The sequence below is a fragment of the Cygnus olor genome, chromosome 2, assembly GCF_009769625.2.
Source record: "Cygnus olor isolate bCygOlo1 chromosome 2, bCygOlo1.pri.v2, whole genome shotgun sequence".
Classification (NCBI taxonomy): Eukaryota; Metazoa; Chordata; class Aves; order Anseriformes; family Anatidae; genus Cygnus; species Cygnus olor.
Window position 1 is genome coordinate 19919436 of NC_049170.1, and position 27743 is coordinate 19947178.

The window sequence follows — 27743 nt, forward strand, 5'->3', positions numbered from 1 at the left end:
ATCATACTGAAGCATAATCAGAACTGTCTATATTATTTAATCCTCTATACTGCCGTCTGAGTTAAGTATTTGCTAGAAGATTAGCAGGAAAGAAAGACCACAGAATCTAACAGAGCAGACTGCTAAAAATGACAAATTGATATTAAAAGTACATGAAGTACAGCATCACGTACTTTTTACATGAAATACCATTATTTTCATAATTACCAGGTTAAATGCTTACAGGTTCAGTAACAGCTCAGCACACAAAAGTGAATTTCAAGGGAAAGATTTTATAAAACTTCTCAAACTACTAAACATAAAATTATTGAAATAAAAGTTACTGAATTATTAGTGGGACCTGACTGGTGCCATTAAATCACTCCCTATTTAGTTACAAAAATCTAAAGCTTTCTTCCTATTATAAACCTCAAAGTGTTTTCAGATTTTGCATTATAGGAAAATATACCAAGCGTGCTTGAGAGTTATAGCATCCTTGCCATTTTAAAACTCCTGTGTATCCACTGGAATGATCACATTATAAAATTTCAAGATAAGTAACTGAAGTGCAAGAAAAGGAAAAATGTATTAACTTACTTTCTCTGTAGTTACAGTAAGAGATGGAACCAAGGACGGTGAAGACTCCGACTGCTTCTTGTATTTTTGCTTGTGTTTATCTTTCTCTTTGTATTTCTGTAAATTACAAAAGGAAACATAATCCAGGTTCACCTTCATCTTTAACGCAGCCCACTTTAAGTAACACTCAATGTTATCAAAATTTAAGAAAGATAATGAAAGCAAATCATGTATTTTTATTTACTTTCAAAACATATAAAAACTGAAATTCTTCGATTATAACCAGTATTAATGAATCCACCGTCATTAATATCCATCTTGTCAAGAATCAATTAAGCAACTAAAGAAACTAGATTAAAAGCAAAGACATGGCCTTCTCCTTCCTGCATTTCCACACCTTATATTCCTGCCTTCATGCATCTCTACACCCGCACAGTATTTTTGTTGGGATATTACTGTACATTGAAGTTTTAGCTTGGCTCCCCTATTGGCATCTCCATGCATAAGAATGTGAAATGTTATTTCAATGTCATTCCCAAAAAGATGCATACAATTTATATAATAAGTAATTTAATGACTTTTTCTATGTTAAACCAAACAAAATACCAAAAGCTATATAAATCATGTCCTTTCTAAAAAGGCTGAGAATGTATTTATTTTAAACACAACGTGAAGCATTGGCAGCGTGAATGAATTTGTACAAACAGAGAAAATCAATTCTTAACCCAGAGCCTTCAAAGAATAGTAGAAATCTTCCATGTTGGTAGGAATCAGTTCTTAGAGCATTAAAGAATCAGACTCAAATTGCATTTATTTAAATAATTCAACTGATGAATACAAACAATAAAGTCCAATAAAATTAACAATTCAACTTAGAATACAGTAGAAGTTCAATATTTTCACTAATTTAATGAAGAGCAAGTCTAGAGGGCCCCTTTTTTCTTAAAATCATAATATAAAAAGCCCACATCAACAAAGAAACAGCAAACCTGAGAGAAAGTTACTCAAAATACACTAGAACACCTAAGTATTTTACTTTGTTGCTAAAATTTTACCTGCTAGAATACAATATAGAAAGTCCCTTTGATTGTTTTAATACTTCTAATAACTCAAAGGAAGTTCCAAGAGACAACTCTTTAAAAGACTGATAGGAATTTCTGGGTTTGGTGGTTTGTCGCTTTTTTTTTTCCACCATACAAGAAGAGGATTTTTTTCTTCTCATTCGCCCCTGAATAGAAATACGGAATTTGCGCTTTGATTACGAAGTGTGCAGGTGTCATAATTACAATAATGTATGCCACGACGCAGGAATTCAAGGTTTTAAAACCTAATATAGGCTTGTTAAGGCAATTTTTGAACAGAGGTTTGTTTTGTTTTGTAGGGGTATTATTTGTTTCAGGCTTTTTGGATCTGGAAAGTACAAATTTGAAAAAAAAAATATTGAAAAACAGAGAGGAAGGATTCAACTGCACCACACAGTCATTTCTATCATTTAATGCAACAATCCAAGAAGTGATACCTCATACTGCCAAAATACAAGCACGGATCAGGAGAAAACATGAGCAACTACATCAAGTTTCCTGTGTTAGCCATCAAATCTGTTTTAAGCACAATACATAGTTGATTCAAAAGCATTTCAATGGTGCTAGTTACCCAGCTTTCTATGTCATCAGTGCACACGCTTAGATAAACTTGAGTAGCAATTTCACTGAACCCCAAAACAAGCCTCAAGAAAGAAATTATGAAATAAAACTAAGCCACTTCCTATTTAATTTTCATCACTTTAGTAGGAAATTCAAATCACGCCAAAGGATTTTTTTATTTACAATTTTGGAGCAGAGATTTTCAAATGCTTTAAGATGAAACATCGCAGCAACATCAGTAAACAACAGGAAACATTTAAGTGAACATGTTTTACAATTTCTTCTGTTGACTTTCTAGTGTTCTGTTGTGGTTTTTTCTTGTCACGGGTTTTTGTTCGTTTGTTTTACTTCTACCATTATTTTGTCTGAAAGGCAGAGGACTGTAGAATTCTGATCAAAAGAACAGTTAGAAAGATTTCAAATTATATTCTGTAATGCACTGAAATCACTTTGATAGCAGTCACAACACAACAGGATTTGTCATGAAGAAGGAAAGAGGGATACGAAAAAGAGGGGGGAGGAAGGAAGGATTAAAAAAGGGGGGGGAGGATGATGTATGGGAGCATAAGCTTGAAGAGACTTGAACTTGAAAAGAAGATGCTTTAAATCCTATAAAACAAAGCATGAGCAACCAGATCAAATGTCTCCCCCAGGCCCGAAACACCAACACGCAGTGAGCTAGGACAGGTTACCCACGTGCTCGCAGATGGCACCGTCGGACATCACTGAGGGCCACTGACAGGGCACCCCACCCACAGGCCTTTCACATAGGAAGATCTCAACCCCAGGAGGTCAGATGTCCTTAGCTCTGTATTCCCTCCTCCTTTCAGGTTATACCTCCTCTACCAAATAATGTCTCTCCCCCTCCCCCTTTTTTTTTCTTTCTAAGAAAAGTTCAGACGCCCTACTTCTGAATGGGAATTGACTCCAGATGCAAATAACATCAAAGAAGCAGGGCAAGTTTCACTGCAGGACGATCTTTGAAATGAAGGCCCAGATTTTACAATGATAAGAATGAATGTTTCTACAACCTGCTGAGAGGAAGAGACGTATCTCCCAACAGGGTGAGCCCTTGCAGTTGTACCCTTGTCTCACCCTAAAGATGCACACAAAGTATAGCGAGATCTGCTTCTGGATCCACAGAAGGAGTAACAAAGGAACATGAATTCCCACAACATTTGACAAACATGAGTTTTCAATCAAGCTGGCCTCAAAGGAGGCACAAACTAATGATCTTTCCCTCTACCAGAAAAAAGAGTATATAAACAGCTGGTCCTCCCCGGCTACTCACTGAGATTTTTGTCAGACCTCTTCCGCTGGTCAGCCACAGCTCCTGAGACAAACATCTGTCCTGAAAGCCCCATTCTGGTGGAAAGCCACCATTCTAGAGAAAGTGATGATAGCAACTGTCTGACAGTAAAGCAAATCTTTCTTGAAAGGGAAAAAAAAAAAAAGGGCAGACATTACACTTAACAAGGACTGAAAATAGTGCTGCTAGTAAGTGAAGCACTGAGGGCAGGCAGAACCCATGCATCCCACTTACATACTAAAACTTCTTTTTAAAAAGATTGATAGGCATGAGTTCAATTATTCCAAACAGACTACATTCTGTAAAAAACAAGAGTTTGCAGAAAAACATTCTAAGGAACTTCAATAAATACAGGGCCAAGTACAGAACTGGCAAAGCAACCTTCAGTCTTGGTTCACAAATAGGTAGCTCATCAGACCAGGTTCAGGCAGCTCCTGAAACCTTTTTTTACTCTAAGAAAAAAAATGAGGTCTGATTGCCACCCAGCCATTGGACAAGCAGCTGTAGTATTATTTGTCCTAGAAGATGAAGAGCCCTGATTTACGATGTAGCTAAACAGACTACAAAGTACCCAGAGTTCATACGTCATGATTAATCAGAAAGCTTTATTTACCACTGGGAAGCTCATTTGGGGCTTTCGTTTCTTACCTACAAAACTATGTAATACCTTCTTAATTAAAATAACTACATGCTGCAAGGTAAGAAAACAAATGTGGTCCAAGGTTTCTGGAATTCTACAGCACCTTCTGTACATTGCCCTCTTTGGGGGACAAAAAAAAAGTTGAAAAAACAGCAACAAGGCACGTTTCAATGGTTTCTATTTCTTCTACAAAGACCAAATCTATAAGACTATTAAATAATATGATTTTACAAATACAGTTTGGTTCCAGCTCTTTGGTTTTTGGTTGTTTGTTTATTTTTTGTTTTGTTAAGCTCATTTACACCTTGGAGTATCTACATTACTCCAAAGACCAGCACTTGTCCACTCATTTTCTTTAACATACTTTCAGATTACTGAATGAAAGTATCTCATCAAAATATCAAGTTAAATATACTTGTATCACTTTATTTTAGCTCTAATCTGCTACCAACAGAATAAGTGTTATCACATCCAGGTTTCCCAGGCTGGACCTCAATCTCCAGGAAGACTGAATTAAGCAAGTGATATCTTTTTTCAGTACAGATGGAATGGATGACTTCAGCTTTTCGCTAACAGAATACATTTATAACATTCCCACATGTAAGAACCAATTAATTTGTTAAAAGGTGAGTACACTTACTTGCAATTCATTTTTGTCTCTGGAACGCACGAATTTCTCCGAAGATGTTTCAACAGTACTTCATTTCATGAAAATATGTTTTGAAGTTTGGCATTTAACAGTTCACCATTACAAAAAAAAACAATCTTGGCCCCTCTCTCACCTTTCCCATGCTGTGTAGTTTTCCAGACCTTCTATGTGCCAGCCCAAACTTCCACAATAGCAGCAACAAAAAAAAAAAATCAAAGTGGATAGTTTTCTGCTGTTTTAGTAAGTTAGGTTATTTTGGTGAATGAGCCTGAGACAGACAGTAACAGGGACATGAAGAGGCAGGAGCAGAATGGAGGAGCAGGAGCTCACCTGCCTGCAGAACAGGAGACTAACTTCTGTTTTGGAATTACCAAAACACATGCACACTATCAGCAAGCAACATTGCTTGGCCCTTCAAACAAAAACTGCTTGGCTGACCTTGGAGTATTCCATTTTTACCCCGTTCTCCATCACAGAAATCACGACCGCTACTACTTTTGGCTGTCTCAAGTTCTCAGGAAATTAACATTTTCAAATCTAGCTTTCTTAGCGATTCCTGTAAGCAAAACCATCCAAATGTCTAAATCACTAGTTTTCAGCCACTATTTTAGACTCCCTCAAATAATTTCAATGTATCCAAATGTTCTATTATCACAGAGTATTCAATATTGCTGCTTTTGTTATTCATGGATTTTCTGCACCATCTTTCCATCCCTGAAGCTTGTAAATCCATCGCTGTCACCATCACAACTAACGTCTTCAATAAAAAGCTGTGTATAGCTCTTGCTAATCCCTGATACAAGACCTGTTTGGCTCTTACTAGCGACTAGAAGCTTTTAGTGATACGGCCATAACAATTCCAGAATGAAAGATGCCCATGGTCCACGCGTCCCATGTTCAAATCCTAATTTATCTTGTTTTGACAAGAACAGCCCTAGCTCGGGCATTCATCTATCGTTTTATAGGGTATAAACCACAGCAGGAAAATTAAATGCAGTGGCAGTGTTGCTACAGTCACAGCAGTAAATGGATATAGGCACAGGGCGGTTTACAGGAAGAGGTGGAACAGCGCTGCTGACATTATTCAAGTACCTATGTATTGGGCTCTAAGCATAAAACTTGTTACTAACTACCGGTCTTTAAGACAGTTACTTGAAAGACTCAAAAAACTCCTTTCAATACAGTGCTAATGGTCAGAATTTTAACTGCCAGTCAGTACCAGATTCAAAACTTGGCAATAAAAATGCCATCCAAAGCTTCCCTACAAGACCAATGGACAACAAATCTTATTCAGAACAAGCTACTTTTCCTTTGATATTTAAAATATCTTTCTCTTGTTATTTAGACAAAGAAAGACATATTGATCAAATGGAATCAAAATCAAGTAGACCTATGACCTATAATGACTAATTTTTAATGTTCAGGTGTCATTTAGTTTTCAAATTAAGACAAACTGCATTGCATAATTTTCTCAAGCAAGAAATGTCCAAGTTGCTTCCAACTTCAGCTTACTTTTTACCCTAGTTGTTTCAAGTGACTCTCCTCTATCTTACAATGTGGCAGAGTTCCACCATTAGGGAGTTAATCAAAGGATGCTACAACACACTGAACTTGAAGATCAAAAAATCACAACCTGTCAAATATAGTTGACTTCAAAGATTTTGAAACTGTTGATGAAGTTAAATAATGTCATAATAACATACATAATAAAGAAAATAAATAAAATTAACATCTAATAATACCTGAAGTATATAACGGCTATTTTTAACTGAACGGATTTTGGTTGATCCCTGAAAGGTCACAAAGATCTGGAGTAGCAAAGTGATTTTTCTTTATAAAACCACAACTCTTGTTTAATGAGTGTGGAAAAAAAACCTACAGTAGACATCTATTCAAAATTCTGACACTGTCAGTATTCCTCTCAGAACTCCCACAAAAGCCACAGTGAAAGAGCTTTACAAAAGAAAAACAACTAGCAGCTAATGCTCCTCTCTCAAGTCCTTCCCTGCATCATTCAGCCATGTCACACTAACAAAGATCGTCTTTAAAGAAATTGAAAATCACTGTAAGCAAAATTTCTTCAGAAAAATGTTTGAGAATTTTGCCATCCATGGATTATTTTTTTTAATAGTCTACAGAGACTAATACCCCATCATAGCAAAGAATTTTAAATTTCCCCTTCCTTATCCACCCAGAGCAAAGCACTTCTGGTACAAACAGACTTTTAGTTAATTCATCTGCTAAAAACATTTTTTGGAATTCATAAACACAACGCCAGTAAACTTGTTCAATTTTCGTGTAAGTGGCACATATGCCACTTTCACGTGGCACTTTATTAAAGCATTTCTTTTATGCGGAGATGTACCCCAGACACATTTAAAATTCCTGTTTCATTCCTTTCCAAAGATAAGGCCACGATTCCAGGAACACCAGGAATAAGGTGTTCTTCCACAGCCTCATGTTGACTAAGTTTTTAAAAAAAAACAAAACTTGAAGGAAACACACCTGGGCACTGAAAAATGGGTATTATATCAGGATGTCAAGCAATGTACTACCAACCCTACTAAAGAGGGGCACAGCTCCATCTCTCATCATTTCTATAGCACCTCTCTCCCTTAGCAACTAACCATTTTTAGTGCAGCAGCGCAATCAGGCAGTAACTAAGCTAATTAATCTGTAGTTTCAAATTCCTCATAACAATTAAGTAACATCCAAGCTTTTTGATTTTTACTCTTATTATTATAATACCCTCATAGAGTTGCCATCGATTCTGTAAGCACAGTGCCCAAAAGAGACTCATTATGAAGGAAAACACATCCTTCCAACTCAGTGTTTATTTACAAAAATGACAGTTACCTGCACCGATATTTTCAGACCAAACTATTCTTATGGCAATTCTATATGCAACCAATGGATAGTTTTTCAGGTCTGAGTAATATAATTATGTCCAATCCTCACAGAATCCCAGAATGGCCAAGGTTGGAAGGGACCTCTGAAGATCATTGAGTCCAACCCCCTGACAAGCAGGATCACCTAGAGCACCTTGCGCAGGATGGCATCCAGGTGGCTTTTGGGTATCTCCAGAGAAGGAGACTCCACAGCCTCTCTGGGCAAAAAATACAGCTCAACTCATACAGTTTCTGCCTGGCACCAAGGAAAGCTTTAAGGACGCTTAAAAATCAGATTATCCAAATTTCCAGGCTACAAAGATGAAAGAAAAAGTACAAATAAATTTGTGCTCTTAGTGGGAGAAGAAAAACACCCTCCCTAAAACTTTTATACAGAACAAAAGATACACACATTTACTCCAATATGACAACAACTGAGATTCCAAACGGATTTGCAGAAGAGGAAATAAGGAAAGTTACCCTAAATAATGACCTTCCTCCTCCAAGATACAGTAAATCAAATAGACAGTACATCAAAATGAGACATCATATGCAGAAGATAGTCAACTTTACCAAGAGAATGAGCTGCCAGTACCCCATACATTCCACTGACTGAAGACCAGTATTTTCCAAAGCACAGATCATCCCTTAACCATTGAGTAAGTCAGACGAAACCCCCAAACAAGAAGTCTGTAGCTACAAGTTAGGTGATTAACAGTTTCAGGAAACTGCAACTTTTTTCTACCAATTGGTGACTTAAAACAGAACATTGCCTCATTACACAACATATAAAGCAAATTAAACTTAAGTGAACACGCTATAACATGCCATAAGAACCTCTGAATGTCAATTCAAGGGTAACACAAACTGCGTTGCTTCACTTGATCTTGCAGATCATGCAATCTTCTTCTACCTTTCACGAACTGAAACATGGTGCTCCAGAAATTTAATCTGATTTATGGCAAACTTCTCAGAGCTGCAGAAAAAGGCCAGGACTTGCCAATGTCCATTAACTATTTCTAGAAGACCCAGTGCTGCAGAAGCCAAGCAGTTAGAATAAATAGCAGATACATTGGCCAAACAGACTCTGCAAGAAAGATCCCCCAAGATTTTACAGGCATTATGACCAGAAGAACAGTACCTTCACTCAACATCAATTTTGTTTCTTCAAATTCAACTTTAAGGTTTTGCCAATGTGAGTGACAACCCATGCCAAGTATTTTAACAAAACATGACCAGCAATACAACAGTGGTGAAAGATTAAGCAAATTAAGAAAAAAGTAAAGCAAATATTAGTAAGGTTTTAACTTGCAGGTAATTGTCATCTGTAATTCAAAATTGTTTCCTTCTAACTCCATTTTGCTACGAAAAAAATTGCCAAGAACCCCATACTTTTGTTATTGTTGGTCATGAATTTAGATTTAGAGGTACAACTACATCACAATGCATACACTCCTTTATTGCCAGATGAAGATGGAACTATTCACCTAAACTATTAAACAGACCTAAAGACACTTTTTAGAAGGTTATCCTAGAACAATGAAGATTAACATCCATCCAGAGCAAATAATCAAATGTTAAGGAGACTGAGGGCCCGAAGACTGACATTTGTTATTAAATTTCCTGTGACATATAGCTCCTTCATACAATACATAATTGGTCAATATATATTTTTTATTTCAAATTTTTATGTTATGCTTTTTAATAATACAGAATTAAGACTACCCATACTCAGAAAAGTCTATTAAGTTAGCTGTAAAGGACGCATGCATCATAAATTTAAAATTATTTTTTAAATATGAATTTAAATTCTTGAAAGAATCTGCTACTAGCAAGTTAGTAATTAGTTATGGTCTTTGCACCCTCACCAGAAGATTCCCAGGTGACTGACAAAGTATTCTGCCATGACAGTGGGCTTGACCACCAGTACTACTAAGATGTGTGAACAAGAGGTCCTTCTTTGATAAGGAAAGAGGTGCAACAGATAAAAACGTAATGAATTAGATGCACCTGATTACCCACACATTTGCTAAAATGTCTACTTCCTTTTTTTCTTTCCCACCTAGTCACAAAGACTAAAACAAAAATATTTCTAATGGAAAAACTAAATCAGAAGGAAGCTGTGTGGAAACAACCTTCCCAACAAATGTTGGTTTTGGGATGCACGCTGAAACAATAAACAGGAAAAGGAAGGCACATGTACAAATGCGCCTGAAGATGTTTCCTCATTGGACCCTAGCACCACTGTCTTGTCATCTGTGTTACTCAGTGCTTCAGGAACAAAATTTCCTTCATGCCTTTCAGCAAAAGAAGTTATTTAAATGTTTATCAGCAAGTGCTATTATTAAGCAGATGTGCCACACAATTAGCAACGACAAATCCACTTACTTTTTTCTCCTTCTCATGATGTTTATCCTGAGAGTGAGAGGAAGAATCACTTAAACTTTGATCATATGACCTATTAGATCCCCGTTTGCTCTTTTTCTAAAAAGAGAAAACATATTTATGGATATATAAAAGGAATCATTTGAATAAGTAAAAAATATAAAGCATTTCAACTGATAAAATGCCTTACTACTTGAAGAAACAAAAACCTCAGTTAGTGAAAACCTGACAAATAACTAACATGAGTACAATTAACAGGACTGCCCATTGTACATCCTATCGTCAAGTCTACCCTTATATTGACTTTTAGACCTTCCATGCAAAATATGCTTCCAACAAAGAAATGAGATATACCACCTTCTAAAAGTTCAAAAGGTGCTAGACACATTTTCAAGTTTTCATAACAAGAAAATAGAAAAGTTGCTGCTCAAATGAGTATCGCATGAAGCCACAGTGCTAACACTGCCACATGCCTAAAATGCAATCTGACAGAGTTGTTTCATGGCTTCACAATTTATTAATCAAGTGACCTCTCTGCAATATTTTCATTTAAATTGTTTACAAAAAACGCAAGGTGTATGGTCACGTATGCATTTACGGGCAGTACACATAATTGCCTGCATTTCCATAACATTTGAGAGCTTAGTCTGAGACTAGAAATATTTCATGCTAGCCAGTGCCTAAAATGTGTAAGTTATTGTATCGTAACTGAGGTAGCATAAAGAATTTCAAGTCAGTTCTATTCCAAAGTTTTCAGTGGTACAATAGATACAACCCCATGCACCATCTTCAGTAACAGATAATAAATACCTGTATTTGCCAGGCATCAACAGTTACAATATCCCTCAAGAAACACTAGAATGCTAACATGATCTTGCCAGTCTTTACTGTTCTTACCACTACAGTTTCATAATGGAAAGTTAACTAATCACATGTCAAATATTAAACTGTGTCTTGATCATTAATCTTGCATTTTAAATAATCATGTATGTTTTTCAATCATAGCTGCACTGGCACATTCAGATCAAACAAAATAGTGTAAGAGTTTGCCTTCACTGCTAAGTAATACACCTTTTTGGTTCTTTCCAAATACCTCGCTCAAGATTTTAAAAAAAAAGTCTTAGCTTAGATAGGATCTAGAAAGCCCTGAATTACCTTCATTATGAAGCAAACTCATCAATATTCACAAGAGCACAGAGCTAACCTCACCAAGCTTATCTTTGAGAAATCTAAAACGGCTCGCTGACCCTGTTTTTACCTCACTGCAACTTGTTCAAAAGTCTCAAATATTCCACTCTTTCCACAAGTAATCAACACATTTAACCATACTTACAGTTGCATATGTATTTAGTCTATATATTTAATTTTCGTAAGTCAATATTCATAAATAAGTCCTTCACAGTCACACACACACAGACATCTGGAACGGTTAAACTGGTGTTAAGAAGTGAAATGAAAAGCTCAAGAGATCTGATCCAAAAAACTACTGAAATAATTGAGAAATGTCAAAGGTGTTGTTGTTTTTTTTTTTCTTTTTTTAAACAAACAAAAATCAAACCTCAGGTCCCTTCCTTAAGGTTGTGTTTTGGAGAACTACTAGTTAGGGAATATCCACTGGCTACACAGTGGAGACAGCACAAAAAGGAAAAACAGTAAAAATAGAGTGACAGAAGTAGAAAGAAATGGAGGCCTTCTTTATATTTCAATATACAGGATAGCAAGGAAAAAAATATTTTCTAGATTGTTCCAAAATGGACTAAATTCCTAGAAGCCAACTAAAAAGATAGCAAAAGAAAACATTATGGGAATTTAATGAAATCAGATACTTTTGAGGTATAAAAATCTACTACTAGTATATGTTAGAAAACACCATAAAAACTACATGTGCATGCTACTTCTGGCAGAGGGGAAAAACACATATTTAGATAAGTAACCACTTAAAAAACATTTTTAGCTAATACTTCTATAACTACAATTAAAACATTGTTTTAGAAAAATCCAGTCTACTTTCTGAGATGCATAAAAACATTATTGCTAGTGTTAATAGCAATACAGAGTGAAAAACACAAATTAGTACCATTTATTTACAGAATGTAACCAATACTTACCAGCTTACTAAAATGGTATTTACAGTAGCCACAGTATTGGACGTTATCTGCACCATTGCCTTCTTCTTCACAAAGAAGTCCTGCAAACTGTGCACTAAAAATAAAATAAATCAAACAACATCAACTTGTACCAAAACATCACAGCTGATAATGTACGGATACTTATATCGGCATTTAATAGAAGAGATTTCAACATAAGTGACTTGTACCAGCATGCCAGCACCCCACCCACCTTTGCAGTCCAGTGAAAAAGCTGTGGTTTATATTTAGGCATGATACCTTCTTCCTAAGTCTATAAGCCACTCACACAAATGAATAGCTTGAATTTACATTTATTATGCAGCTACTCCCACAAGTAAATAAACCAAGCAACAAGCAGTTGACAATGATTATTAGCTCAAATTCAAGTCAAAATTATCTACAGAAAGAACAGGGTTTTGTTGTTGTTTTTTGTGTTTGTTTTTTTGTTTTTTAAACAAAACTATACTGTGGATCCGAAAATTTTTTTTAAAGTTGCATATATCCTTCTCTGCTCTGCCAGGAAAATTACTTTTTTTTTTTTTTTTTAAAAATAGAACTTCAATGACATAATAAATCAAACCCTATTTTATTGGTTTAAAAGACTGTGGCAGGTTAATTTCTTTTTTAAAAGAAAATGACTTATAATATCACTTTCCCTGGGTTAATATTACTTCATTCTACTACATTTTTCAAATCAAATTTGCTTTGCACCATTTGTAATGTTGATTTATTTTCTGTATCAAAGCCAACTTCGATATTGAAAAAACAAATATTCAGTTTCATTTTCTGCATCACTTTAATTAGCATAATAATGTAAAGTTACAGTCAAAATGATGCAAGGAAGTATTTAAACTAAAGAACAACGTATACAGAAGCTTATTTTCATTGCTTTTAAAAATCATCGTCCCCATAATTAACACATTACGTTCTTGGGCAAGCCGGAAATACTGTCTACTAAATACATGCACATCTACAGCAGATGCCAGCTACAGAAAACATTTAACAGGATCTCTTTAAGCTATGATTTGTCATTCTAACCTTCTCATACAAAAACAGATGGGCTCAAGCTCATTCTTCAGACATGAGTCTTGTCAATACAAAACTGACACACCTCGCCCTGGACCTCTCCTTTCTGTGGTTTTCACATTTTCCTTCCATTTTATAAACATTACAGAAGCCTCTCAATATCCACGAGAATAGAACTCTCTGGCTAGATATTTTGTTACATACCTGTTCACAACGAAATAAAATTCTAAGAATTGGCAAGATTAGGAATGGTATTTTCATTCTGAACAGAATTCTCATGTTCTTTTTACACTCACTGAAAACATGATTTTGGAAAAAAGACAACAGATGAGAAGGACTCTTTCAAACACTTGGATGCAAACTTTTTTTTCACATCCGTATGTAACCTCTCTCTCTACATGGTATACAAGTTCTCAGGAGCAAATTCTGTTTTCACCATAAAGCCAAACTTGATAGTGATGACATTCGATGACAGATTAGATGGTTATGAAGTAAGACCTCAACATCCTGCCAGATACTCAAGTACTAAGGGGGGGGGAACACATCAAATACACAACCACAGAGAGGCCCTGACTGCAAATGAGGATATGCAGAGTTGCAAAGGAATCAGAACTCATCTGCACATGGCATTCAAAGTATCACTTGATTACACTGAAGAGAACACATTGAAGTAGGTGTGCAAATACCATTTCCCCGATTGAGCAGGCACACAGGAATGATGAAGCATACTGGGGCACTCATAAAACAGATGAGTAAATCCATAGATAATGTACCCAGATAGCCTATGTAAATCTGCTATCTGTTATAAAATAGCTTCATCTGAACTTGAAAGAACAAATAACCCCTGGAAATTTTGGGGTAGAATTCCCTTCGCCTCCTTTTACACATGGTTTCATCTAAATATCCACCCTCTTTTAGAAACCCATAAAGTGAGACAAGCATCTCCTGAATGCTTGCCATCCACAGTATCTTGAAGCAGAATGAATCAGATCGACATGGCAGGAATAGATGAAACCTAAATGAATAGTTCAGGATGGATGTGTACCATTTAGATAAAGCTAGTAAGGTGAATTACCCTAAAATACTTGGAAATCTATACCAGCAGCAGTCACTTTACTGCATTTTTATGTATATTCCAACATTCTTTCCACTGCCTAACCCAAAGTAAACATCAAATCAGCTAGCAGGTAAACAATGTCTTCACATTCCTGTATCCTATAAAACATCATCAGAAAAAAAAAAAAACCACCGTAAAACAAGAAACACTAAACCTTATTCACAAGTACTTAATCCAACACAAGGGTGCATCATGAGGCAGCTTTTGCAGCTCACAGCAATGTATAGATGTATATGCTACCACTGTCATATCGTTAGTAAATTCTAAGAGATAGGTATTTCAACACAAGCCACTTTACTGTATTTATTTAGAATGTTTTTGAGTAAAGAAAGAGTTTATTACATAGTATACAACTGATTCTTTCTAGAAAACTCTTCCAGAGTTGTTAAATAATAAAATATACTTACCACGTTACATGAAAAGCTTGTCGGCATCCATGTTTATTACACGTCATGCAAGCACCAGAGGCTGCTTTACTTTCTCTGCCTTGCTCATCACAAATGTAGCAGGTCTACCAAAGAGAAAATACTTAACGTGATAAAAAGCATACAAATAAGTTCTGTGTTACTCAAAGGAGACTCTAGGGTAAGAACTGCTGAATTTTTCAGCTAACTTTATATAAGAACTTCTTTATAAAATTCTAATTACAGCTGTTTGCAAAAGGAAATTACCTGTAACACTTCATCAATACCAACACAGTACAAATACTAATTTATTTAAATTCTGTGCTGCTACCTAATCAGCCAAAATGGTCAAACAACCAAAGGCTAATAGCATTAGGCTTCAGGATTTTTCTTGCTTTCAAGTTTGAGTTTATGTCCTTTTAGGTCGCAATCATTTTCACATTCATTTAACATTACCTGTATTGTTGGCATTCAGAAACATCTCACTAGACTGAGTGCCTAATGGCAGCACGAACCATACAGTACATACGCATACCTCTACACAAAGCTACCAACAAAATTTTAAGCTTGCAGCTTTTCTATGTGTGCCTTTGGTGTAAACGGTTTTCAGAAGCCTCATAGCACATGCTGTTCAGTTACCTTCAAATGTTGCTTAATTATAAGCATCATAGAAACTCATCAAGCAAGAACCTTCTCTAAACAAAGTTTAAATTAATATACCAAGCCCATTTCAAGCTTAAAAACAAGCTAAAATGAAAAAAACCTGTCCTTTACCTGAAAATCTTTTCACAGAATTTCTCTCAGTGTGCGTGTGTCTTACTGGGATCCTACATTTTTTCCCATTTTTTACTCTTCTAATTACCAAAGTACCATCTGGAGAGATTTATCACATCACATTTCTATCATCAGTTGCAAACTATGGCCCAAGTAAAACTTAACTATTTAACAGTTGATTCTTAATGAAAATGTCTTCCAGCATCAGTACAGTCAAGTGTCTATTTCTAAATATGACAGAACCTTACAGAAGGGACAAGCATCACCAATACATTGCTACCTGTGTAGAAATCCCACTGGAAGATCTTAGGTGGTTAGTGAAGGAGAAACAAATTTTATTTGGCTTCTCTTTTGTCTACTATTTAAACTGTAACTGACTTCTTGCGATCGCATCGCAACCTCCTCCAGAGAGGCAAAGAAAACAAGTAGAATAATAAATAAAACGAACATCAACAATGGGTGGTAGGAAATATAGTTTAAGAAAAATACACCAGAACATCATTGAGATTAAAAATGGAAAAGGATATAACGCAAAACAAGTATCGTTTAGAAAGAAGTGAAAATGAGTGAAATTCTGAAATCAGAACAGACTTGGACAGAGTTATCTAGAACACGTAACGTCAGTTAAAGCAGTTTTGTTATCATGCAAACCTCTACGACAGATGAGTCATTCTGCCATGGTTTTCACTAGGCTTTTAAGAAGCATTATACCCTACAGATAATACAGCCCAACAATCCTGTATTCTAACATTTGAAGGCTCAAAGGGGGACTTGATTCTTTGCCTTGCCCCCTTTGTACGTTATGGTAGTGCATACAGGTCAGTCAGTCATTTGGCAGGGGCTGAGACTGACTGTTCTCTAGCTTTCCAAATCATACCTGACACATTTAGACTTTACGAACAAAATAGGTCATCATCTATCAACTGCATCTAAGTAACTATTTCTAAGTCACTTCAAAGTAAACATAAACAGAGGGTTCAACAGACCCATAAAACTCAAGCTCCAGTTACTGTTCTGTATTTTTTCCCTTGAGTTTCGCCTTAAAATTTTTCCTCATTGAAGCTCAGAAAAAGAAGTAGTATAAGCATTCTGTTTAGTAAGAATACAGGCCCTGTTTTTCAATATTATATACTGCATTTAGGATGTGTGGTTCAGGACCCACCCCTTAAACTGATTTACAGTAAAATGACTGAAAAAAAAAGATGAAGACTGACTAGCTGCGCTACAAACAAATTTAAACACAATGTCATGGACTGCCTACAGATTTTAAGAAGCTCAATGAACTTCCATGCTTCCTGTTAACAGTCAGAAGTACAAAGCCTGTTTCCTAATCCTATACATGAAATAGGGCCAAAGATGCAGGTTGCTGTCCCAACATAGACTGTAATCTCTCTCTAAAGCTGAGCCTCTCATAATTCTATCTTCTCTTGGATGCCCAAACAGCTCTTGAAGCTTGAGAAGCTTTATCTTCCTTTCACAAAGCAGAAAACTGAAGATTTTCGCACACTTGCAAAGCCATGCAATTGCCACACCTTCCCTGAAGCCTCTTGAATTCAGAAGTGTAAAACATCTCTATATCCCAGCACTACTCTTCAGAAGTTTTAAGGGAAAAAGAATACTCAAACTTTTCCCAAGCTCAGTACAAAATAAGGCATTACACAGAGCTTTGCACTCCACAAGGAAATTTTACTAGAAAAATGTGACAAATATCCTCATTTCTTTAACAGCAAAAGAGACATTTTACAAAGTTGCCTCTACTTTCCTACCGATACTTTTCCTTTGAAGATTCAAACCATAAACCTTCTCTGCAAAAAAGACATAAGGGAAGATGAGGCAAGGAAAGCCTTGCAAAACAAGAAGTGATTTGAGAAACTTTTTCCTCTGTTTGTAACAGCTACCTAAAGCATTCTCAGCTTACAGGATCAAATGTAGAAGTTGTCCAGAAATTTCTCATTGCTGCAGCAAATACTGACATACAAGTTTATCAGCTACCTTTACTACTAGGTGGATCAAGAAACTCCACATGCACTTATTTTTTAATCAACTCTGAATATAATTACTGCTTTTAGGAGCCTCCTCCACTACCGCTTACTTTCAAATGAACCTAAAAGAGACAAATAAAGCTCACATAAAATAAGAGATTATCCATACATAAGCACCCAAGAATTAAAAAGCACCTACTTAATAGGAGAGCAACGACTGGTCCATTTCTTTTTGGAAGCAACTGAGTAAGAGGAACTTCCCTGTTAGTTAACTCACTAAGCAGATCACTCAGGGGGTTCACTCTATAACGTGAAGGTTTTTATCCCAGAAACAAGTAAACATCATGGAAATAGTGGCCAAATGTTTTTATATTAATAAGCCTCATGCTTTGGTGTCAGCTGTGTTTCTACTTGTATTCAAGATTTTTGTACTTTGTCACCTTGCTTATTTTGCAGTATTCAATTAAGAATGAACTGCACAGAGAATTCTACGCGAAGTATTATCTCCTGGCAAAACTCCAAAGAAGTTTGTCTTTATTTTAAAGACCATAGTATATATTCTCCCATATGAGGAGAATTGCTCCATGTTTTCTCCCAATTCCGTATGCTAGCTTCCCACACTTACCCAACCACATACACAGAATTACTTAGGACTTCACAGGAAATAAAATCTCTCTTTAAAATCATCTCTTTCCACCCCAACTTGACTGGCAGAATGAAATTGGCACTACACCTCTCTAAAAAGGCAAGCAGCTCTAGTGTGGTTTTCCTCCCCTAATTAAACATGAACATTTGTTCAAAATGTCTTAAGAACTTAAGTCTTAAGGACTTTTTGCCACATGTACTTTAAAAAGAAAAATAAATAAAATTTCTTTCCCATTTCCTCCTAAACAGTACTCGTTAAGTTGATAAAGTCAGAGCTAAATGCTTTACAAAGTTGCTGATCTAAAAAAAAATCTATCATTTAAATAAATACGATTTATACTGAATAGCAAGGGGGTGAAGTTATTGCAGGCTACCTGAAAAGGAATTGTTGCATTGATTTTGGTGGTGCTGCTCAAAACTAGACTACTCAGGACCTGGTGGCAGCATAGCCACAGCAGGACTAAACTCAGCACTGGCTACAGATTTACCCAAAAAGTTGGGCTTGCCCCATCAGTGACTCCCTCTCACATTCTGTCCTGAATAACTAGACTAGGCAATGAAGTCAGATGGATTTCATCAGGTATGCTGCATCGACTGCACTTTAGTAATTTCATTCTCCTAAAATCCACAATTACTATCTCCCTGACCCAAAAAGGCCAAATAAAATCCATAAAGTCTGTGTTCTGGAAAAAGAACAAAAAATAAACAACAACTTGTAGGCTAGGGGTCCAGACCCAAACCTTGCAATTTCTGATGTATTACCTTAGCGTATTTTAAAATATACTCTATTGGCCTGTATGAAAGTAGCTTTTGGGCCTATTTTCCAGAGTCTAATCAGACTATCAGCCCACTCAGAACATCAGCCAAAAAAGCAGACAATGAAAAGCTAGACAACAGCAGGAACTCCACATGATCTATGTGCCATTAATATTTATCTAGCAAGGAAAAAAAATAATATGGTTAAGTACAGACCAGTCAAATGCAAACTGGAATTTCATCGAGGGGAAACTATCCATCATATATTTAGAAGAAAAAGTTCAAGAAATAAGCAACTTCAGTTAAAAAAAAGAAAAGGAATTAAAGAAGGATAGAACAATGGATGCTGTGAACAAGTAATATTAAACGACACAAGGTACATTTTTTTGAAGTTATAAGTAATTAGTCATCTAATGTAATATCAATTAGTATCAATGGAAAAGATGCGAGACAATAAAATCCAAAGCATTCAATGAAATTTTTAAAGTGCATTAAGAAAGAACTGCTACGAATAAAGAAACCACTATGACTACTGCATAGGGAAAAGGAGAAAACAGATATGCTGTTGGCTCAAAGTTGAGCATAGAAAAAAAATTATCTGCAACAGCAAATCTGTACAGCTTTATGTCTAAGCACAAAAGATTTATTAGATCTGCATCTAATCTCATTGTTGCATGTTCTTGCCAATGCAGAAAGCTGATACAGATACTCAGGTAGTATGTAATGAGAAAGCAATAGAAGGACCCATAGTTTGACTCTTGGCTTTTCTCATATACTGGTAAATACGAAGGGCAAAACATATGAAACAGCAATTATGAGAATGTGAAGCAGACAAGGAAAAGACCAATGTATCAAAAAAATAGAAAGAAGAGATGTAAGCTGAGAAAAAAAGAAACAAAAATGAGAGGTTACAGAAACAACTTGAGAAGGACTGGTTCCCCTGTAGAAAGAACACTAGAAATTGTTCTTTTTTTCTTTCTTCCATAATAAAGTCTATTCTTCTTTTGTTCCAGTGTCTGCAAGCCACCATAAAAGAAAAAGACACTGGTGGTGAAAGGAACAGTACAAGAAATACGTGTAATAAAACTAATCAGAAATGCAGACAGTTTGCTGCCTACGGAAGATATAACACAAAAACACGAAGGAGGAGGTAGTTCGAGCTAGTGAAGAAGAGGTAGCATGAGTGGAAGAACAAGCAGAAAAATGTAGCTATCAGTACAGAACATTAATAAGTTACTTTTTTTTCCTGTACATAAAGTCTTGCCACACTTCAAAAAACATTCGATCTCACTGACACTTATTTAGGAGCAATTCTTCTATTTCTTCTACAAGCAAATAATCTTGTCAGAATGAACACTGTTTACAAGAGCAAAAGTCTGCAAGCTTTTGCCTTAACATATTAGCATTGCTTTTCTTCCTAAGAGAAATGTTTATGAACATCTTATCAATACTTAAACCAGTAGGACTTAGTGATAATTAATAACAACATTTCAAATAAGCTGTAATAACATTTTTACATATGGGAAATATTTCACATTGCTTTCAAAATAAACCATTATTCAAAGATCACGATATTTTTAATTAACAAAACAGTCTACTCTGTAAAAGAATAATGAGACATCGCCAATAACTTTGCAGCTTAATTGCATAATACAGCTTTCTTAATTCTTGAATTTATCACAGTCATAGAAGAAAACATACAGCTTTACAGTAGACATTCATGAGTTTTATGTAAACTACATTTAAGAAGTGTAGTTTTAGATTATTAAAGCTCACAAATTTTAAAATAAATGTGTTATATATAGATAAAAAGACACAATTATACCTTATTATAACGATCATGAGGAACAGACTGCAACACGATAGGTTCCATTGTAGAAACATTTGCAAACTGCACCTCGGGAATGTACAGAGCACAAACCACATGAGCCCAACCTACAAAAAGTTATAATTGTGTTTAATTTTAACGTTTTCTAGAAGCTCAAAGGACATTTCAATTATAGTACAAAGAACCCTTTACAACACTTTTCCCCATGGACTGTTTTAACCATTTAGAACGTTACAGACATAAATTACTTAAACCATGTTTACATTTCATCTTATATTATCCAAAGTTAAGATGAGCTGTAACACATTTAAGTTTATTGTGTAGACAATTCCTACAAATAATACCCCACAGACTGCAAATAGTAATGATTTATACAAACAGTGACACGCAAATGGAAAAAACAGGTTCTTTAAAATTTCTTGGATTAACATAGTCAACACTTTAAAACTATGCAAATTCCTGCATCAGGGAAATATTGTCTGAACAAACTAGTATTCATGCAAGCATTACCATCGTGTAAGACTTCTTTCTATTTAAAGACGCTTTTTTATTTAAACAAAGCCATTTGAACTTGACTAGACCAATATATTCTTTCTATAGCAAGGAATCCCACCACACCATCCCCACACACAAAGCCCCACACCTATAGATTCTCTTCTTTTCCTTGTTTAAAGATGTGACCAAACTGTATTTTCATAACCACATCAACTCCTGTATCCAGTCCTGTTCTAAGCAATTAACTTAGGGTCATCATAAGTGCTTAGTTACTTACCGTACTGTGTTTAAACAACATTTCATGAAAGACATATTCCTAATTCTCCAGCATTTCACTTCAGGAACGGAAAAAGCGCTGATTCAGAGAGAAAATTCCTTTTCAGGCTTTCTTTGAATACTAAGATCCTGAGAGTTGCAAGTTTGTTCCAGTGGAGGACAGTTTGCCATAACTGTGAAAACTGTCCATGTTCTATCCTAGGCTAAGTTTAACAAAAGCTAACCCAACAGATCAATATACCGACGTTACTAATAGAATGACAAGAGTGCTATCACACAGTGCAGAGCTACTTCATCTCAAAGTGAATTTGACATTGCTAATTATTTAGCATGAGTTCTGTTCTTTCCAAAGAGGAAAATTGAAAATCTTTCATCACAAGACCTTCAGAACACCTTAAAAGTAATTGTGCTGTCCCCCTACCCTGGCTGTCTTACGTGTATGTGAATATTAAGGGCATAGAATTTCACATTTATATAATTAGATAATCTAACCGATTATTAGATTAGGTAAAGCAAGTAAACTATCCTTGTGTGAATGTAACGTATAACGCAAAAAACAACCACCACCGCTGCCTCACCATAGACCTTACTGAGCTTTGTTTTCATCTTGGATTTTTTCTTTTTAATTATTCTACTGACTCTAAAGGTTCTCTAAAGGTTCTTCATCTCTCCACTCAACTGCAATATGACTCGTAATCAGAGCTAAACAGGAAATTGTACTTACAGTACAATTGTACTTACAGTAGCACTGCTGAGACTCTGGAATGGTATCTAGTGTCCGGAATTGGGTACATGCTTTTTCTTTATTTATTAAGTCACAAATCCTTTCTAGGTGTTTCCAACTGATCCTCCCCTATACTCCAGTTTACTAAGTTGATAGCCATAGTTTGTATAAGAAAATGAGAAGTACAAGCATAAATCTTAGAGTCAACATTCACAGACTGGCAAACATACCATTCTAGAATCTCATCTGTAACTAAATACAGCATCCATGCTGCTTCACCATTTTATTCACATACAGTCTGTAGAATTTTGTAACACACAGAAAAAGTATTAAAGAGAGTAGGGAAAACAAAAGCACAGACTGCCAACTCGAGCTGTTTTTAAAAACTTTCCTACAGACCATTCTAAAATTATCATTAACAGACTGGAAAAAAATATAAAAACTTAGTTTTTTTGTTCTCTGCTCTTAATATCTTCAGGGAATCAGTATTTAAAAGGACTTTCCTAAGACTTGCACACTGCCCTAAGCCAGAACCATTTTACTAGAGATAGATAAATAAATGTTAATATGGTGTTAACTGTGGATATTTATCTTTATTTCTCCACTCAGTAACTCAGATAGAAACACCATTCATCTAATAAGGCCATTAAACCCATAGAAAAGTGACAGATAAAAATTTTGAAAGACCATTCTTCAGCTAGTTGAAGATCATCACAAATGAATGGCAAAAGTTTTTACATTGAATATAATTAAGATTGTTCTCCAGCTACACCAACTTAAAATTAAAAAGATATAGAAATACAAAAAATATACCAGAATCACGAAAAAAAATCACTTACTAAGCCAACTGAGTTTTACGTATTTTAAGCCACAAGTGAAGAACTTTCACTACAGGAAACCAGTTTCAAAAGTAACTTTAACTAAACACTACTCCGTGACTATAAAAAAATATAACAATATAGCCATAAATGTACAAGATCTATGCATTCTGATTTCAAAGAGTGGGTATTATGTATGCAGGACAGTTGTGGGTACTTTCATCCTTCACCATAACAAAACCAGGATGTGTATAATGAAATGAAGTACAACAGCACGAATGCACTGTTTGAACAAGGGGTTCAGAAGTGCTCAAGGAAATACGCACAAGGGACCTTCTCCACTTGCGTCCAGAATCTTCTCTAGATCCCACATGATCTGACCTTGCCGAAAAGTCACAACCTGTCCAATGTAAATTTACACCACGGGGAAGGTTGCAGCGCTCTCGTGACCCTCTCTAGCAGCCTCAAATGTCCCCATGAAGCCTACTCCAGCACCAGCTCCCCCCTTAAACGTTACTTTGTCCAAAGCTTCCCTGGTGAAGAAAAAAGAAAGTATGAGAACGCAACCCGCAGCTCACCTGGGTGAACCATAATAAATGTGTTCAGCCGCTCTCCCTGAAGAAAGCATAAGGAAGAAATTCTTGCATAACAAGTGCAGTTACGGACTGGCTGCCTGAGGAGGCTGAGGAATCTCCATCCTTGGAGAACTCCGCAAGGTCTGTAGACTTCTCCACAAAATTCATGGGATTAAGGCAGGTCAAAACATTCAGTTTCCCCATACAAGGACCAGATAGTACCGGAGGACATCCAAAAAGGAAGCAAACAACCATCATCTTTTCCCTAAACATCAAAAGACTACTCACTCGTGCTACAATCAGCAAGCAACGCATGGAAACAAGGACACCTACAGCCAACGAGGCCACTGTGACAGTTCTCCTGTCTCGCTGATGGAAGAACGAATGACTAGCATTCGAACAGACTTCATTTGTAATGGCTTCTGCAACCAAGAGGGCTCTTGACTAAACAACACAGTGAGAAAATGCCTCCCCCATCCGCCCCGGAATGAGAGCAAACGCCCAGGATTTTGCTTCCTGCTCTATCTCCTCCTTACGCCTTTTGCATTCAAAACTCTGCAAACATGCATAAATAGGAGAGAAAGCAGAAACCAGAAATCCAGGACTATCCTCCCCAGGAAAACATCTCAAGGCTACACAGCCATAAGGCTACATATGATCCTTCACATTCAGTTTACCTCTAGCTATCTTGCATTCCTCACTATTAGCCTAGGTTTAGGAAGCAGGATTAAACCACACACGCACCTCCCAAGGGATTATTTAGCCGGGCATAACAGGACATTTTCCTTGGCAAGCTCAACCTCCCGCTGGCTGAGAAGCCACAACCCATACTTTCTTCCTTCCTCTTCCCTTGGCAGGTACTTTCATCATTCTGCTGTTCAGCCAAGAGAAGCTGCTTTGTCCTCCTTTAGGCAGCTCCTCTCAGACAGAGCCCAGCACTCAGGCTCCCAACAGAACAGAGAACCTCTTGCCATGTACAGAGCTGAGTTTGTCTGTCATTTCGCGCTGGATGACAGGGATGCTTTGCCTGCTGGGATAATGAAACGTTCTAAAGAGACACCCACCCAAACCAGTAAGAGAAGCAAACATACACTTCACATCTGGATTTATAACACTTAGAACTCCATTAAACTCACATTTTTCAATCAACTTCATCTAAGCTACAAACACTGTACTGTAAACTTCCCATTCAAATCACTTACTACATTGTTTTGGGGGAAGCTATTGACTTCATCAGCAACTATACATCTCCCCCCCCCAACATAATTAAATCCAGCCCTTTTGAGCTTTCCCAATATTTAAGTGTGAAAAATATTATTGTATACCCCTGTTTTAAGATTTTTTAAATAGTCTGTAGTATCACCATTCTACACATTCAGTAACATTTAAAGCATTCTCACTAGTTAGTGTTGAATCTGAAATAATTTTATTACCATTCCCCTTCACCCAAAACAGGACAGAAATTACAACAGGATACTCTGATTTCTAATTGTTTCCCAACCTCAGCCAGGACCTAATTCCACTTTTTTCAGATAATTTTTGTTATCATAAAACTTACTATAAGTCTTTTAAAATCATCTGTATAGACCTCACCCTTTCTTACTTAAATCAATAAGCTTCTTTGGTTGCGACTCTGGTGGTGCTTATCTTGCACACAAACAACTGGCCACAGTTTTCTTTTTCATTCCTTTTAATTTTACTTAGAAATTTTCTGTATCTCAATTTACAGTAATTGCTAACAAGGTCTTACTATTACTATAGGATTGCTTATGCTCAGTTTACTTTTGCTTTAGTCTCCCTTTCAGGAGAGCTTTAACTGGAAAGGGGTAGGAGGACAAACATTTTTGCAATTGCATGTATTAGCATCATGTAGAGTATTCCTAAAGCTTTGTAAACTCAGTATGTTTTTTCCCTTATTTAACTTACTGCTTTTGAATCTTAGAGAAGGAGGCCATTTGACATATGTACTTTCTCAGTAATAATATTTGTACCAGATGATAACACCTGGCTTGCCTGTTTTAATATAAACTTCGGCTTTAACTTAAAACCAAGAAATTAAGAAAGTTGTTACCAGGATTCAAATCAGTAACTGAGTCTGCTTGTTTCTGTGCATTCTCATCAGAACTGCTTTCTCTGACACTGCTGAAAAAAATACTCACAAAAGGATGCTAAGGGCTAGCAGATTTACTGACTCTTTTCCTTTAAGCCATCCCACTGTTCTACAACAACCAGTGCCCCCATCCAGAAATTTTAAAATATCAACAGTTTTTGGCTATTGCTTATTAGAGACAACCTACTGGTGACAGCTAGTTTAAAACTCACTATATTTATTTCAATTGCACTTTCTAGTCCAGTAACTCTAGGAAACGTTCCTTACCTTTCAAGAAGAAAATCCACTTTGCTTTCTAAGATAACATTGCACAAGTGTAGCTAAAACACTTTCCTTTGAAGAGATCTCAGGGAACAACTTCAACCAATGTTAAAACAACATCAAAACCACATATAAAACCACCCCAAGATCTACTTCAATAACAATAATACTGGAAACAGTTTCCTCCAGTATCAAAAATTGGAAATGCATGCCAAAACACCTTCAAAGTTCAAGTATGTCTTATGAAAACTTCCAGCTTTCCACTTGAGTTTTTTTTGTTGTTGTTGTTTGGTTGGTTGGGTTTTTTTTTTTTAATTTATTTTGACTTATTCCTCAGGAAGGCACACTACTGAGTTTTGTCAATTTTAGGTTTTGTTCCGGCATGCCAAAGGTTTAATTACCAGCACAGAATCCATGCGCATTTTACAAATCTTTCACTGAGACTTTGATTTCAGGTGCCTAACTAGTTTTTATCCCAATGAATCCTTCTAACACTACATACTTAAATATAATTTCAATATTCAATATTCCTTATCATTCAGAGTGACAAATTTCAGGCTCCAGAATCCTAACTAAAAATGGTTGGCGTGTTATCTCAGTGACAAATAGGTAACTCTTACTTTTACCACCAGCAAATAAAAGATTTGCCAACAGAGAACTCTCTAACTAGAAGCAAACTTTCACGAAGTAATCTAAAATTAACAAAGAAAACCCAAGAAGACAAATGGCATACAGTACATTATCCACCTAAATTTTTGTCTTTACAATTACTATTTAACTGTTCAAAACTTGATTCACAAGCACTTTCACTGCAAAGAAATTCAATCACCATCCACTGCAAATTTTGAAGCCTTGCATTCATGATCTTTACATTACAATAAAGTAGCAGCAACAGACTTTTACAGTAATAATCCATCCCACCATCCAAGTACGAAGAAGGTGGTGAACCAACACAGAGTAGGCACTATACTAGGACCACATCCCACAATCCATGTTGAAGCTGCACAGGAAAGCAGTAGCAGACTGGAGGCCAGTCTAAATCACACGCAGGTCCAGCTGCAGTGCCAGTCTGGCCCCAAAACCGAGCTCTGGGATGTTATCGCCATTTCCTAAGCATGCACCATTTCCAAAGTAAGATTTGTTTATGCGTATGTGCAAGTTACTGAAGAGTCCAGCATATCTCACTAAGGAAATTTTATTTTGTTTGTAACTATAGCTCACGCCTAAACCAAGACAGCATATTTTTCTCACAAGGGAGAACCTTCCTTTGTCGAAACATTAGTTTCTTATTAGAGTCACTCCAGGAGGTATTTTAAGGATACACCTCAAACAGTCTCAATTTTGAGCTGCCACCAAAAGGCAAGGTCCCACCTTACCCTTCACTTTCCCTGAAGTTGACAACTGCCATATACCAGGGCAGATAAAATTGTATTCATCTCGTTACTAAACCTGGGGGAAAACTGAAGTTTACCTTCCAGTCAGATCAGCAAGTTGATGCAACAGATGCTGAGGTTGATTACCATAAGCAAAACCACAGGTGAAAAAACAGGCAGTCATGGGAAAAGCACAGCAGAGGCTGATGGCTGGCCTAGATTACAGGAAACTGCACCCACAGTCTCCACCACCGGCAGATCTGCTGTCTGACCCCAAGACTCAGCTGTGTCCCGTTCTGAAAGTTGAAGCCAGCAGAGATGTACTTAAGACCAATATTGTCCCTATTTGTCAGAGGGTTAGACTATTTTAGACCTTTTATT

At 36.3% G+C, this 27743-nt stretch overlaps 1 protein-coding gene across 7 annotated transcripts in view; it reads right to left on the reverse strand.

Annotated features, from left to right (window-relative positions):
• Positions 1 to 27743, reverse strand: part of MLLT10 (MLLT10 histone lysine methyltransferase DOT1L cofactor) — a 129674-nt gene that overhangs the window by 67063 nt on the left and 34868 nt on the right. For 5 of the 7 annotated variants that reach the window (XM_040549817.1, XM_040549818.1, XM_040549815.1 and 2 more), the window contains 5 exons: positions 20728 to 20837; positions 14749 to 14852; positions 12178 to 12271; positions 10073 to 10168; positions 577 to 672 (listed from right to left, as the gene is read on the reverse strand). In XM_040549817.1, coding sequence (XP_040405751.1) covers positions 577 to 672; positions 10073 to 10168; positions 12178 to 12271; positions 14749 to 14852; positions 20728 to 20837 — 500 coding nt within the window. Of the gene's footprint in view, positions 1 to 576; positions 673 to 10072; positions 10169 to 12177; positions 12272 to 14748; positions 14853 to 20727; positions 20838 to 22242; positions 22339 to 27743 lie in introns of those variants that run through there. The other 2 variants (XM_040549820.1, XM_040549816.1) reach the window with 2 other exon arrangements.